Source organism: Schistocerca serialis, chromosome 9 (assembly GCF_023864345.2).
Source record: "Schistocerca serialis cubense isolate TAMUIC-IGC-003099 chromosome 9, iqSchSeri2.2, whole genome shotgun sequence".
In the NCBI taxonomy this organism is placed as follows: Eukaryota; Metazoa; Arthropoda; class Insecta; order Orthoptera; family Acrididae; genus Schistocerca; species Schistocerca serialis.
This window is the reverse complement of record NC_064646.1, coordinates 178,699,897-178,712,970: the sequence shown is the minus strand read 5'-3', so window position 1 is coordinate 178,712,970 and position 13,074 is coordinate 178,699,897. Positions and strand designations below refer to the sequence as shown.

General features: G+C 43.8%; 1 protein-coding gene across 1 annotated transcript in view; it reads left to right on the top strand.

Moving 5' to 3' along the window:
* LOC126419457 (tachykinin-like peptides receptor 99D) overlaps positions 1-6,949 on the top strand; it is a 423,909-nt gene extending 416,960 nt beyond the window's left edge. The window contains exon 5 of the mRNA XM_050086645.1: positions 5,807-6,949. Within this exon, the coding sequence (XP_049942602.1) occupies positions 5,807-6,006 (200 nt within the window). The 3' untranslated portion in view covers positions 6,007-6,949. The remainder of the gene's footprint in view (positions 1-5,806) is intronic.
* Positions 6,950-13,074: the final 6,125 nt, after the last annotated feature.

Below are 13,074 nucleotides of genomic sequence, written 5' to 3'. Positions count from 1 at the left end.
CGTGTATGGAGATAATGCGACTGGAGAGAGCACGTCAAGAAAATGGGTTTTCTCGTTTTAACAAGCATTGTTTTGACATTAGTGACCCTCCACATGTAAGGAGATGGTGGTGGTGGTGGTTAGTGTTTAACGTCCCGTCGACAACGAGGTCATTAGAGACGGAGCGCAAGCTCGAGTTAGGGAAGGATTGGGAAGGAAATCGGCCGAGCCCTTTCAAAGGAACCATCCCGGCATTTGCCTGAAACGATTTAGGGAAATCACTGAAAACCTAAATCAGGATGGCCGGAGACGGGATTGAATCGTCGTCCTCCCGAATGCGAGTCCAGTGTGCTAACCACTGCGCCACCTCGCTCGGTCATTTAAGAAGACCTTCGGGATCTGACGAAGATCGTGTAAAAGCCTTAATCCACAATGATCCACATTAGCGTACGAGAGAATGGGCAAATGTGATGAACTGCTATCATTTCATCATCGTGTCACATTTTCATGCAGTATGGAAGCTTTAAAAACCGGGTGTATGAATATCGCATGCTCTAAGTCAAAGCCACAAACATCAGTCGGTGACCATTTGTGCCTCTGCTTGCTCGTCATCAACTGGCTCATGAACAACACCGACTATTTCTATCCTGTATAGTTACTGGTGAATGGAAATGGTGTGTTTATGCTAACATAAGGAAAAGAAAGGAATGGTTGACGGCAAATAAAGCAGCAACTCCCCGTACAAGGATCTGCACTCATCCACAAAACATAATGTTACGCATCTGGTGGGATAGCGACTGTGTGCTGTATTACAAGTTGCTTTACAGAGGTTGAGCCATTACTGCTGACATGTTTTTTCTTAACAACTGAGAAGTCTTGCACACGCAATCCGAGAGCAACTACCAGGAAGACTGCGTGAAATAACGATAACGGCCTCCCGCATTTTGCTAGTCTGACAAGAAACAGTATAGAGGAGTCATTCCGCACTCACGTTGTTTGCGCCCGCAGACATTTATCTTCCCTATCTCCATCGAATAACCTTGAAGGAACATCCTTTCCGGATGAGAATACGTCCCGACCATGGCTAGACCAGTTCTTCGCCTCAAAACCACATAGTTTCTACAGTCGCGGAATCGAAAAGTTACGCCAGCATTGGCAGACCGTTGTAAACAGTGAAGGAGAATATATTACAGATGATTAAAGCCTCTGTTACGTGTATCAGTTGTGGTTATTGAACTTATGGATAAACGCTGCGAACTTATGCACCAACCTAATACAAACCCCTTGCGAGCTAACATCCCAGAGATGTTCGGGCTCACATGCGGTTCCTCTTCGTAAAAATGTCTTGGCTCAAACTCGTCTCGGAGTTGAACCGCACGTGTCGCATTACACGCCCTAAATTAGACACTTGTGACAAATTGTCTGTCTGATGGCAAGTTTGCGAAATGCGAAGTTAAATTAACATATAATAACAGTAATAATAATACCGAGAACTAAATTAACGACCCTTATATGACGTAGGCCACACAGTTGCGATTTGGTTAGAATAATGTTTATTCAGAAAGCAAACTAATAGCGAAAGTGTTGGTATTTAGAGATATTGTCACACTTGGGCGCATATCCATTTGACACAGTTCGATCACTCACAATCTCATCTCGAAATACAAGTTATCTACGCGAAAAGTTAGAGTACACACTAGGTGAGCGGCTGCTCACCGCTCAGAGACTAAATCCCTCAATACCGCACAACGCGAAATTTTCTAAGTCGTTTCACTTCGTAGCTGCCTAAAGACCAACTGTCCACTTTCGCGTCTCAATCTACACTGTACCCTTTGGTGTCTCCAGCCGAACTGTCCGTTTTCGCGTCTCCACCAGCACTGCCCTGTGCCCCGTGCCCTGTGCCCGTCCCCGGCCGCGTTTCCCGCGTGCCGAATATCCTCGCTCAACTGACTAGGGCAGTTCCCTTTCCTGAAGTCGTGCATCTGATAGGTTACAGCTTATTCTAAATTATTTTACATTTTAACATGTTTAAATAATCAAGGCTTGACCATTTTCACGTTCTAAATAAACTAACAATAACAGCCATTAAATAATAAACGTTTAAGTCTTTTACATAAAACCAATACAATTACCTTCTTAGCTTTAAATGCCACCGCCAGTAGCCTTGCGGCCATATGCTTTCTGATAAATAAAGTACAAAAGTAACTATTATGCACTAAAATTTACAACAAATATTCTATTACCTAATGACTCAATAAGATGTCATGCTGTCGTCGTTCAATGTGTTTTTGTGGAGGAAATGATGCGATGCTTAACTGAAAATACTGATAATTTAAGTTTACTGTATCTTTTAAACAAATCAAGTTACAGAGTTGGTATCTACAACGTTTGTCATTTTAATAATGCGCTTCTATATGAAAAGTCGATCGTTAAGATCGACCAAAGTGTTCAGATTTTAGCATTCAGGTCTTTGTTACAAAACTTATTAATTTCACTTTAACAGTAAGTCCTAAACTATTATAGATATGATCAATGTTCAAATTTTATTGTGATCAGCATGAAAATTTGTGAAGGATGGTAGATTAAAATAACTGTGGCTTAATTCCCTGCATTACTACAGAATTAAATAGTTTCCATAAATGTTTCCCTTTATGGCCGATCTTAGGTCCGTCATATTTAACACTGCTACGTCTCTCTGGCCACAACCGGTTTCTACTGGGTTCTTGTCTGTCACACTCACACACTACAGCGCTTAGGCCTCAATAGCCAATAGACGCCTGTGAGTTTCCCCATCTCGTGGTGAATCTGCAGTCTTTGTGGCACACGGTCCTGGATGACAGGGTTCGTTTCACAATTCCTGAAGGCTGACTCTTTCGGCCATGTACGAGGCGTGTTTTTTAAGTAAGTACCGTTCTGAAATTAAAAAAAGACGTGCTAAGATATCTCACAAATTTTATTTTTACATGATAGCCTGTACCTTAATCTACGCACTGACGCCATTACAGTCTGATTCTTCCTTGTTTACGTTGTGTTTTGAGTGTTTAAGATGCCTTCGATAATTGTGAGTCCCGCCGACTGTGAAGTACGGGCTGTTATAAGATTTCTTAGTGCAAAAGGCCTAAAAAGCGATCGATATTCATCGTGAGATCTGTGCAGTTTACGGAGAAAACATTATGAGGATTGGAATGGTGGGTGAGAGCATTTAAAGATGGTCGCACAAATGTGCATGATGAACAACGGAGTGGACGTCCTTCGGTCGTTAATGAAAGTTTGGTGCAGGAAGTGGACAGTAAGGTGAGAGAAAACAGACGCTTTACGATTTCCTCCTTGCGGGATGACTTTCCTAATGTTTCCTGTAGTGTTTTGTATGGCATTGTGACCGAGCCATCGAATTACTGAAAATTGTGCGCACGTTGGGTGCCGAAAATGTTGACGGATGTGCACAAAACCAAACGTTTAGACAGTGCATTGATTTTCCTTGAGCGGTACCACAATGACGGTGATGATTTCTTAAGCCAAATTGTTACGGGCAAAGAAATATGGGTGGCCTACGTCACACCAGAATCAAAGCAACAGTCCATGGAAGTTGAGCAAGGGCATCGTTTTGCTGCAAGACAATGCCCGTCCGCATGTGGCGAATCATACCAAAGATCTCATCACATCTTTTCGATGGGAAACTCTAGATCATCCTCCGTACAGCCCCGATCTTGCGCCCGGTGACAACCATCTGCTCCTGAACTTGAAGAAACACCTGGGCGGTCAGCGTCTTCAAGACGATGACGAAGTCAAAACAGTGGTGATGCAGTGGTTAACAAGTCAGGCGGCAGACTTCTATGAGGAGGGTATTCAAAAACTGGTACAACGTTATGACAAGAGCCTGAATATGACGGAAATTATGTAGAAAAGTAGATTAAGATACAGGCTTTCATGTAAAAATAAAATTATTGAGATATCTTAGCACGTCTTTTTTTACTTTCAAAACGGTACTTACTTAAAAAACATGCCTCGTACTTAAATGAGAGCGAAATGCTCGTTAATTCACACCCTGTGCTACATCAAACCAAACTGCTCAACTTTGGAAATATTAGTGACCCATCAGTACCTATATATCTGAGTGGTTTTGCGTATGTTGCGCCATAAAATTCCAGGTTATTTATGGCTCTTTGTGAAGACTTGGGAGCAGAGTATAAACCACTTTTATTTCATACAGAAGTACGCTGGCTCTCAAAAGGAAATATGCTAGGATGATTATTTGAACTTCGAGACGAAGTGATGCAGTTTTTGGAAAATAACAAACAAACTGAATTGTATGTGGAATTTAGAAAGCCTGGTGTTCATGTTGCATTGGCTTATCTGCCAGATATTTTCGAATCTTTAAACACTGGTACGGTGATTAACATCGCCGCCTCTAGATCGTGGAATCCTGGGTTCGGTTCCCAGATGGGTCAGAGATATTTTTCGCTCGGGAGCTGGGTGTTTCTGTTGTTCTGATCATTTCATCTGATCTTCATGACAATGAATGTGTTAATATGCTGATATTTCAGACTCCCTAATGCTGCAGCTGGATATTTCTCATGTTAAAAAACAGTATTGGTAATGCATTCTATCTCAATTCAATCTGGACAGTGTATCAGAGATCTGCGATATATCCACTGGATCATGAGTGAGGAATGATGATGGTTGACCGAGAATAATCATATAGAGTAGACGGCGTGCTATGTGAGGAATCGCATAACATCACGTCGTACTCTTACTGTCAGGGTATGGCCTGGTCGCCACGTTAAATGGTTCAAATGGCTCTGAGCACTATGGGACTCAACTGCTGAGGTCATTAGTCCCCTAGAACTTAGAACTAGTTAAACCTAACTAACCTAAGGACATCACAAACATCCATGCCCGAGGCAGGATTCGAACCTGCGACCGTAGCGGTCTTGCGGTTCCAGACTGCAGCGCCTTTAACCGCACGGCCACTTCGGCCGGCGGTCGCCACGTTAGATCACCATCTTGTATTCCGGGTTACCCATCTCGGATTCTGACGTAAGAGTAGAACTGGGCCAGTAACTGAAGAGTGAGCTAGTATGCCGTAATTCTACACTGTTGTAAATAGCCCAACAGGTCTGAGCTGGAAAGTGATCTAATAGAGCTGCACCAGTATGCCCCAGTCACCATGTACGATCGCCATCTTAAATTCCACGTCAGCCATTTTACATTCAGGTGTCATAGTTAGGCTGGTGCTCACATTCAAAGTCCCTGATTGTGACACCATAGAACCAGAGTCAGTGTTCCAAATCAGCCAGCATGACAATGCGTTATCCTGAATTTCCCGCCAGTTTATACTTAGAACAACAATCCTACTTTCGTTGGTAGCGCACTAGCGCAACTGGGCTATTTTTTTAATTTCATCAAGACGATGACAAAGTCAAAACAGTGTTGATGCAGTGGTTAACAAGTCAGGCGGCAGACTTCTATGAGGAGGGTATTCAAAAACTGGTACAACGTTATGACAAGTGCCTGAATATGACGGAAATTATGTAGAACAGTAGATTAAGATACAGGCTTTCATGTAAAAATAAAATTATTGAGATATCTTAGCACGTCTTTTTTTAATTTCAAAACGGTACTTACTTAAAAAACATGCCTCGTACTTAAATGAGAGCGAAATGCTCGTTAATTCCCACCCTGTGCTACATCAAACCAAACTGCTCAACTTTGGAAATATTAGTGACCCATCAGTACCTATATATCTGAGTGGTTTTGTGTATGTTGCGCCATAAACAGTAAGCTGCTTGATGTTGGTGCCGTAATACAGCTCTCTCTGTCTTCGCAGCCAGCCTGCTCCGCTCCGCGACGACACAGAGGTCGCTGCCCCATCGGCAGGAGAAGCTGGAACGGATAGCGGACGTCGCCAATGGCCATGGGAAGGTCCCCACGTGCCCAGCCACCACGGAAATGTACATCTTTCCCGCAGCTGGAGTCCTTTCCAAAAAGGACATCACTTCCAGCATGGAGGAACTGTGCTCCTTATAGACTACTGGCTGTCGAAACCATTAAAGATTTTCTCTGCTTTCTCTGAGTCGATGTATTGGCATTTGTTTGTTGCCTGCTTGATGTCCTCTGAGCTGGGTAAGAGATGTGCATAATGGACATTTTGTGCTTTAATGTATCCGACAAGAGGCGTTCTGAAACAATCCTATACTGAGGAGCTCGAAACAGATATGAAACTGCCACAACGATGCATGTGAGATTTTCCTAGGAGTTCAATATGTTTGCAGAACCTGGTAGAGTGACATGTTTTTCACTAACAAAAAATAACAAAACAATATCTTCTCGTGACAGTCCTACAGTCTATGAAGGAAGTTGTTGCCATCCAGGGGTAGAGGCAAAAAAAGTAGTGAGAAAGTACAGATACTTCGACGACAACTAATTCCGCAAAAATTTTCTTATAGATATTATGGACACACTGTGGAATTCAGGGTGTTAGATTACGTATCTGTATCTGTTTCACTTCTACTCAGGACTGTTTCTGCAATCTGGAAGAAGACGCTGCCAGTGGTTCTTGAGAGAACTTCGATATAGTTAACGATTCGTGATCTTGGCCTGAGAAATAAGGAACATTCTGTGTACTTTTTCATTCCTCCAATGGCAGCCAAAAAAATTCGACTAAGAGAGAGTTACCTGCGCGCTACTGAAAAAGGTCCTGCATTTCACTACATCAAGTCTCTCGAGGTCGCCGAAACTGTTTCGTTGTGAAGTGACTCATACCTATTCGTCGAACAAAACTGGTTTGTTTTACATTTAACAGAAAATCATTTTTAACGGCCTTTCGCCGCGTGTTGCTGTAATCACAGTGCATCTGAATGAGTGAAACCTAAAATTGTTACAATATCATCAAATACTTCTCGCCAGATGGGAACAATATTGTTAACTGGATCTCTTGATATTTATCCATAGTAAATTATTCGATATTACTCGCTGCTTAGTCCTCCGGTCTTCTCAGGTATCGCAATTCTTAAAATTTATACAGCAGAATTGTAGACCTAATGAATTTGTGAACATTTGCTGACAAGCTAATCAGTGTCTATGAGTGAAATTGTCGGGTACCGAAGCAATTACTCTTCTTTAACTGTCCTAGTCAGTCACTGATGGGCTATGTCGCCTTGACGCACAGAACAAGCCTGCAGTTCTGTACGTCAAAGGGACAGAATGGCCTTAGCTCAACCACAGATCAGTAACCAGCACAGTGTTTCAAATGCTACTTTTTCCGAGCCTACAAGGAAGTTTCTGAAAATGAAACCTCTGAGAAGAAAGGATTCATTGGAGTGTGCCACGCACGTATCAGTGACAACTTTTTCACTTGTGAAAAATCATGTACTTGTTGACACTAATTGGCTACCTGTTACACCATGAGCCGCACAGAGTTCTCCCTTGATGTTAAAATCTCTAAATACGGTGTAAGTGTTCTGTTTTAAGAGCACATAAATGTACTTTTCTTCACAATCTGTATGAATTTATATTTATTGATATTCTATTTCTCTCACTGTTGCAATAAAGATGTATCCAATTAAGCACAATACTATAGTTTCATTTTAACAGTGGCATATCATAGCCGTTGTCTGAACTCCAAATGTTTTCAAAATTGAACTACACGATCTGACCCCAAAACAAATTTATGTAAAAATTCATAAGTAATTAGTGTCTGGATACATTTTTCTCTGAAATACGATTCCCTAGTTGCAAGGTGTGAACATTTATATACTACCTAGGATACAAATCATGAGAAGTATGACATTCTTGCACAACACACGTACACTGAAGCGCCATGGAAACTGGTATAGGCATGCGTGGGTGTACCCTTGATGAGTGCACGACACAAAGTCTGGGCCCGTCAACACCGACATTGAACTGTTGGTGACTGGAAACATGTTGCGTGGGCGGGCGAGTCTCGTTTCAAATTGTATTGAGCGAATGGACATGCAAAGGTATGGAGGCAAGCAAATGAATCCGTGAACCCTGCATGTAAGCGGGGGACTGTTCAAGCTGGTGGAGGATCTGCAATGGTGTGGAGCATGTGCAGTTGGAGTGATATCGGATCCCTGATACGTCTAGATACAACCGACAGGTGACACGTACGAAATCATCCTGTACGACCACCTACATCCATTCATGTCCATTCTGCATTCAGACGGACTTGGGCAATTAGAGCATTACAATTCGACACCCCACACGTGCAGAATTATTACACAGGGGCTCCAGGAACACTCTTCTGATCTTAAACACTTCCGCTGGCCATCAAACTCCCCAGACATGAACTTTATTCAGCATATATGAGATGCCTTGCAATGTGCTGTTCAGAAGAGATCTCCCCCCCTCCCCTCTTACTCTTACGGATTGATGAACAGGCTTTTAGGATTCATGGTGTCAGTTCCCTCCAGCACTACTTCGGACATTTATCGACTCCATGCCATGTCGTGTTGCAGCACTTCTGCGTGCTCGCGGGGGCCCTACACGATATAAGCCAGGTGTACCAGTTTCTTTGGCTCTTCAGCGGATTACACACATAGTGACTTTCATCAGTTACGTCCTGAAACAGGGAGACAAACAACAGCCGTGATAGATACATTAGCAGGTAGCAATAACCACCCCTCTCACGATATACATGGCTCATGACTTTGGAGTATACGGTGTCCCAAAACTCCCAGCATTATTCTTAAACCTGTAACTCTTCAGGCTTTCCCGGCGATCTAATGACATCTTGGGTTGTCGGGTGTTCTGCCGGATATCAGCGTCGTACTTGCACGATATTTCGGTCACGTAGCTCGTAACCTTCATCAGGTGCGACTTGAGACTGCTCCTCGAGTGGACCTGGTCCAGTATTTATGCCTATGGCCTTCCCCCTCCACCAACGGCTGCAGGCGCTTCCTCTGTGGTCCGCGCCCATTCCCTGCGACCTACTGGAGCGTTGCTGCTCCGGCAGAACACCTGACAACCCAAGATGTCATTCTTAAACGTGTTATTTACTATAAACTTCCATTCAGATTTAGGCTTCCAGCTTGTTCCGTATTTGTGAATCTGGCTGACGTCCAACTGCAAGCATAAAATAAGTCGCTGCTCGGAGTACCCGAAGAGGACCGTCAGGTAAGTCACAGAAATGTTTTGAAAACGATAGCCCAGTTCCAACAAAAACAAAACGAGGATCATGGAATGTAGTCGAATTAAGTCGGGTGATACTGAAGGAATTAGATTAGGAAATGTGACACTTAAAGTAGTAAATGAGTTTTGCTATTTGGGGAGCAAAATAACTGATGATGGTCGAAGTAGAGAGGATATAAAATGTAGACTGGCAATGGCAAGGAAAGCGTTTCTGAAGAAGAGAAATTTGTTAACATGGAATATAGATTTAAGTATCAGGAAGTCGTTTCTGAAAGTATTTGTATGGAGTGTAGCCATGTATGGAAGTGAAACATGGACGATAAATAGTTTGGACGGGAATAGAATCTTTCGAAATGTGGAGCTACAGAAAAATGATGAAGATTAGATGGGTAGATCACATAAATAGTGAGGAGGTATTGAATAGAATTAGGGAGAAGAGAAATTTGTGGCACAACTTGACTAGAAAAAGGGATATTCCGAGACATCAAGGGATCGCCAATTTAGTATTGGAGGGCAGCGTGGAGGGTAAAAATCGTGGAGGGAGACCAAGAGATGAATAGACTATGCAGATTTAGAAGGATGTAGGTTGCAGTAGGTACTGCGAGATGAAGAAGCTTGCACAGGATATAGTAGCATGCAGATCTGCGTCAAACCAGTCTCTGGACTGAAGACCACAACAACAACAACAACAAGAGTCCAGTTCCCCAAAACCAAGTCTTATCATCAGCCGACCACGATGAGAACACTCAAAAATCACAGTATTAATCAGTACTCAAAGCTGTGTGAGCTAGAAATTGTTCTAAATTGCAGCACATTTTGGTAATAATCGAAATTCAATAAAGGAAAAAATAAAAGAGAGTCGATCAGGCAAGCTCAGTCACTTCGAAAATGATCAATTCATCGGATGTCTGCCTGCTTAGCTGCACAGTTCAGCTTCGAGCGCCGGGCGGGAAGGTTCTTATTTATTTCACTTGCCGCATCGTCGCTTGTGTGAAGTTATCCTCGTTAGTGTTGTTCTGTCTGCCGAGTGAGTCGTAGCGCCTCCGCTCCGCCTTACTGTCTTTGTGTTCATCTACTTGCAGCTTTGGCCATCATGGTTTCCACGTGTATTCCACGAAATGGTACTATGAGCTTTACTTTCGATAAAACAACGAGACATGTGCATCCCGAGCCTCCAGAAATCCACGATCGACCTGTCGATGCAATTCATGTGAACTCTGATCAAGTCCACACAGCTTATTTTGACGCAGACGAGTACGCGTTTTACGTGAAATTTATGGATCCTCTTTACGTTGAAAGATTACTGTCGCGACATGGTTCTCTAGACCTATTCAGGCATCCCGATACTTCAGTTAGTATGGAGTCACTCGCAGATGCGGCCGGTGTGGCCGAGCGGTTCTAGGCGCTACAGTCTGGAACCGCGCGACCGCTACTGTCGCAGGTTCGAATCCTGCCTCGGGCATGGATGTGTGTGATGTCCTTAGGTTAGTTAGGTTTAAGTAGTTCTAAGTTCTAGGGGACTGACGACCTCAGAAGTTAAGTCCCATAGTGCTTAGAGCCGTCACTCGCAGGCTGGCTCTGAGCACTATGGGACTTAACTTCTAAGGTCATCAGTCCCCTAGAACTTAGAACTACTTAAACCTAACTAACCTAAGGACATCACACACATCCATGCCCGAGGCAGGATTCGAACCTGCAACCGTAGCAGTCGCGCGGTTCCGGACTGCGCGCCTAGAACCGCGAGACCACCGCCGTCACTCGCAAATGCTGAAATTAACTACGCCAATGTTCGAGTGTTCAGCCTCCCACCGGAGGTTGTTGACAATTTTCTAAAGGACATATTGACTCATTATGGTAACGTGAAGAACGTTCGTCGTGAAACGTTGGTCTACTCAACACGGTGTTATAGTGGAATTCGTTCCGTGGAATTGCACGTCAAACGCAATATTCCGTCACATTTACAAGTGTGTGGTTACCATATACTGGTCAAGAGGGAACCTGCTTGCTATGCAATTGCCTGTGAAGGGTTTTTTTATTAAAGCCGTCATTAGTGCAGCGTTGCAAATTGACTGTTGCTGACTTTGTTCCTTCCACTTGAGATCATAATGAACAAAAAGTCAGCTCTGATAACCGTATAAATGAATTTCCGCGACCGGTTCAGAATTCTGTTTCTCCCAGGAGAGTATCTGTAACAGTGACAAACAAGCGACGTCGCACTCAATATGGCGAGGGTGAGGATTTGGCTGTGCCTTCTTCCCCAACCTCCGCATCTATCGTGTCCCCTGCTCCTCTCGATGCTACGTTACCTCCCGTCCATAGTACGGCGGGGGGCGAAGAATTTATCTCCAGCATTCCTCTTGCTCGCGAAGTGGCTCGTTCTGAGCCTCCTGTGTGTGGAGAGGGAGCGGAATCCCCCACTTGGTCTTTGTGTCCTCCGTTACAATCTGAGGCAACGCAATATCCTCCTGCTTCTTCGTCTTCAGTCGCCGACGGTTTCCCGAATTTGCCGCCTACAGCAACTCCCAAGAAGAATAAGTATCACCTGTTGCATTGGTAGTTCCACAGAATGCTTCCGCCTTAGTGACTGGACCTGAATTACATGTCCCTTGTTCTGCAGGGCAGGTAGCTGTGCCTATGACCCCTCCCACACCTTCGTCTGCAGAGGCCGCCATGCCACGTAGCCGACAGAAACAGCGTGTACAAGCTGACCGTGTGGTGGCATGTAAGAAATCTAAGAAAAAAGGTTGCGATGACGGGGATTCTCGTCACCAGATTTCTGACTCATCTGTGGACTCCGCAATGGACCTTGACGCTCAGCTGTCTCCCTAATTCTGCTCGATACGTTCCGTACATCCCTGTATGGCTGTGATCAATGACCCAAGCCTACACGTTTCTTTCCTTAAATGTTAATCGTGTGGAATCAGAATTGCGATTAGCAGCGCTGCATCAGTTTATTTATGATTCATGCGCGAACATAGTGTTCTTACAGGATGTGTTGTTTAGGAATTTCTCCTTACCAGGTTTTCGTATGATCTTTAACGTCGCACCCGAATATTCTGCGGGGACCGCCTTATTCTTGCGCGAAGTTCATTCCTATTGCTGAAGTGGAAATGTTAGACTCTTGGCAGGGCATAGGTTGTTCACTTTTTAATCTTACCTTAGTTCTTTTATATGCCCCTTCTGACACTGGTCGCACAGTACATCGTTCACGTTTTTACAAAGACGAAATTGTTTATCATTGCGTTAAGAGTCCTCTGGGTATTCTGTAGGGTGGTGATTTTAACTGTGTGTTGCGTCCTGCAGATCAATCTCCAAATTTTAATTTCCCTCGTGAATTACATGAATTGGTCCGCTCCTTACGCCTGCAAGACGTCCGGAAATGTAAATAACCGACGTTAAATTTACCCACTTTACTGCGACTTCTAGTTGCAGGTTAGATAGGTTTTACTTATCAGACTGCCTGAGCAATAGTATTCTTAATGTTGAAGTCAACCCAGCTTCCTTTATGGATAACTTTGCTGTGACTACAACTCTCAACTTGGACGGCAACCAGTCAAATTGTTTCGCCCTCCGTGGATGTTAAACGTCGCTCACCTAGCTCCTTCTCTCCACGACGTGATACGAACCAGTGGGAACGTACTCTACGATCACTGGCAAGTGTTCTTCCATCCTTAACTGATAGACACAGCTAGCGAAACCGAGGCCCAACAAACTTTGATACTTTTCTGTGCTGCCAAAGCGCAACACTTTAGGAGAACCTTTGAATATTAATATTCCATCCTGCTTCGGATCACGTCCCTCTGCGAATTTCGGATATTCGGCGTTTAAAGGGAAAATTGTTGACCTTGAAGAGAATACAAATGGAAGGTTTGAAATTCCGATCCAAACCGCGTTTATTTGGGACGGAGCAACTGACTTCATTATATCATTTGCTTCGGCATCAGA